Here is a 1,169-nt window from a genome sequence, read left to right as displayed (position 1 = left end):
TGTCCCTCTCGCCCTCGCGGAGGTCCTGGAGGCGGCAGACGTGGCGGCGGGGCAGCAGCAGGGTTTGGTAGGGCCAGGTGGCCCAGTATGGCACCACAACCAACCAGTCCGTGTTCTCCACCACCAGCCGCTCCTGTGGGATACAGTGCTCGATGAGGACACCTGCAGCCCTGACACCCTGGGGATGGGCACCCCCCAAAAGCCCTGCTCTTGGGGGCTAGGGGTTCCACCCCAGCACACATCCAGCTTCCAGGGAGAGGATGACTCCATATCCTCACCTTCCGGAGAGCCTCCTGCTCAGCGTACTCCAGCAGCATGGGAACGCCATGCTGACTCAGGTGCTGCCGCTGGGTCCGGTCCTCCAGGCACGCCTCGTTTGGGAGGAAGCTGCTGGCCCACACCTGGGAGGAACATTGGGAAACAGGGCTGGGTTACCTGTCCCCCGCATTTGCAGGGGTGCCCCAGCCATGCTGCCTATCTGCAGGTCCGTGCTGCCACCAGGTGGAGAGTCCAACATGTGGCAGCCATAAGGGACAGTCCCCCAGAGAGGACGTGACAGAACAGGCATGAGGGGATCCTCTCTGCAGAAAGTTTTGGGAGCAGGGCGCGGGGACTCCCATTCACATGTTCCACCTGGGCTTGTTGTAGGGTTTCCCATAGGGACTCATGGTTAAGGTGGGACAGCCTCACCTGGCAGTGTGGGTGCGGGTTGGAGCAGCCCATCATGGCTCCCTTGTTCTCGAAGATCTGCAGAGGAAGAGGTGCAGGCAGAGGGTCCCAGCCCCAGGGTCCCCACTGCAGGCTGCTGTGGTGTCCCTGGCACACCAGGAAAGCATCCCACAGGAAAGCAGAACCTTGCACCCACCTGGAAAGGCTCAGGGGGGCACGAGGTAGGGATGGGGGACCCACATATGGTCAAGAAGGTCCCAATCCTGGGTGCTGCCAGAACACCCAGCCACAGCCCCTCTCCTCCACCCAAGCCCCCCAGGGCAGGGAGAGAAGGGCAGCCCCCCGGACCTGCACCCAGGGGTAGGAGCCGCCCAGCTCAGCCGACAGCTCTGCCCACGCATCGATGACAGCCCGGATCTCTGCCAGGGACATTAGGGGCAGCGTCAGGTCCGACCAGGGGTGGAAGCACATCACCTTGCTGTGAAGGAGACACATGTGGC

General features: G+C 63.1%; 1 protein-coding gene across 1 annotated transcript in view; it reads right to left on the bottom strand.

Moving 5' to 3' along the window:
* GALT (galactose-1-phosphate uridylyltransferase) overlaps positions 1-1,169 on the bottom strand; it is a 2,588-nt gene that overhangs the window by 957 nt on the left and 462 nt on the right. Inside the window, exons 2-5 of the mRNA XM_010172719.1 lie at positions 1,018-1,147; positions 691-747; positions 279-401; positions 1-133 (exon numbers count right to left, since the gene is read on the bottom strand). Coding sequence (XP_010171021.1) covers positions 1-133; positions 279-401; positions 691-747; positions 1,018-1,140 — 436 coding nt within the window. The 5' untranslated portion in view covers positions 1,141-1,147. The remainder of the gene's footprint in view (positions 134-278; positions 402-690; positions 748-1,017; positions 1,148-1,169) is intronic.

This window comes from Antrostomus carolinensis, unplaced genomic scaffold (assembly GCF_000700745.2).
Source record: "Antrostomus carolinensis isolate BGI_N321 unplaced genomic scaffold, ASM70074v2 scaffold23007, whole genome shotgun sequence".
NCBI lineage: Eukaryota > Metazoa > Chordata > Aves > Caprimulgiformes > Caprimulgidae > Antrostomus > Antrostomus carolinensis.
This window is presented reverse-complemented; position numbering and strand designations above follow the sequence as displayed.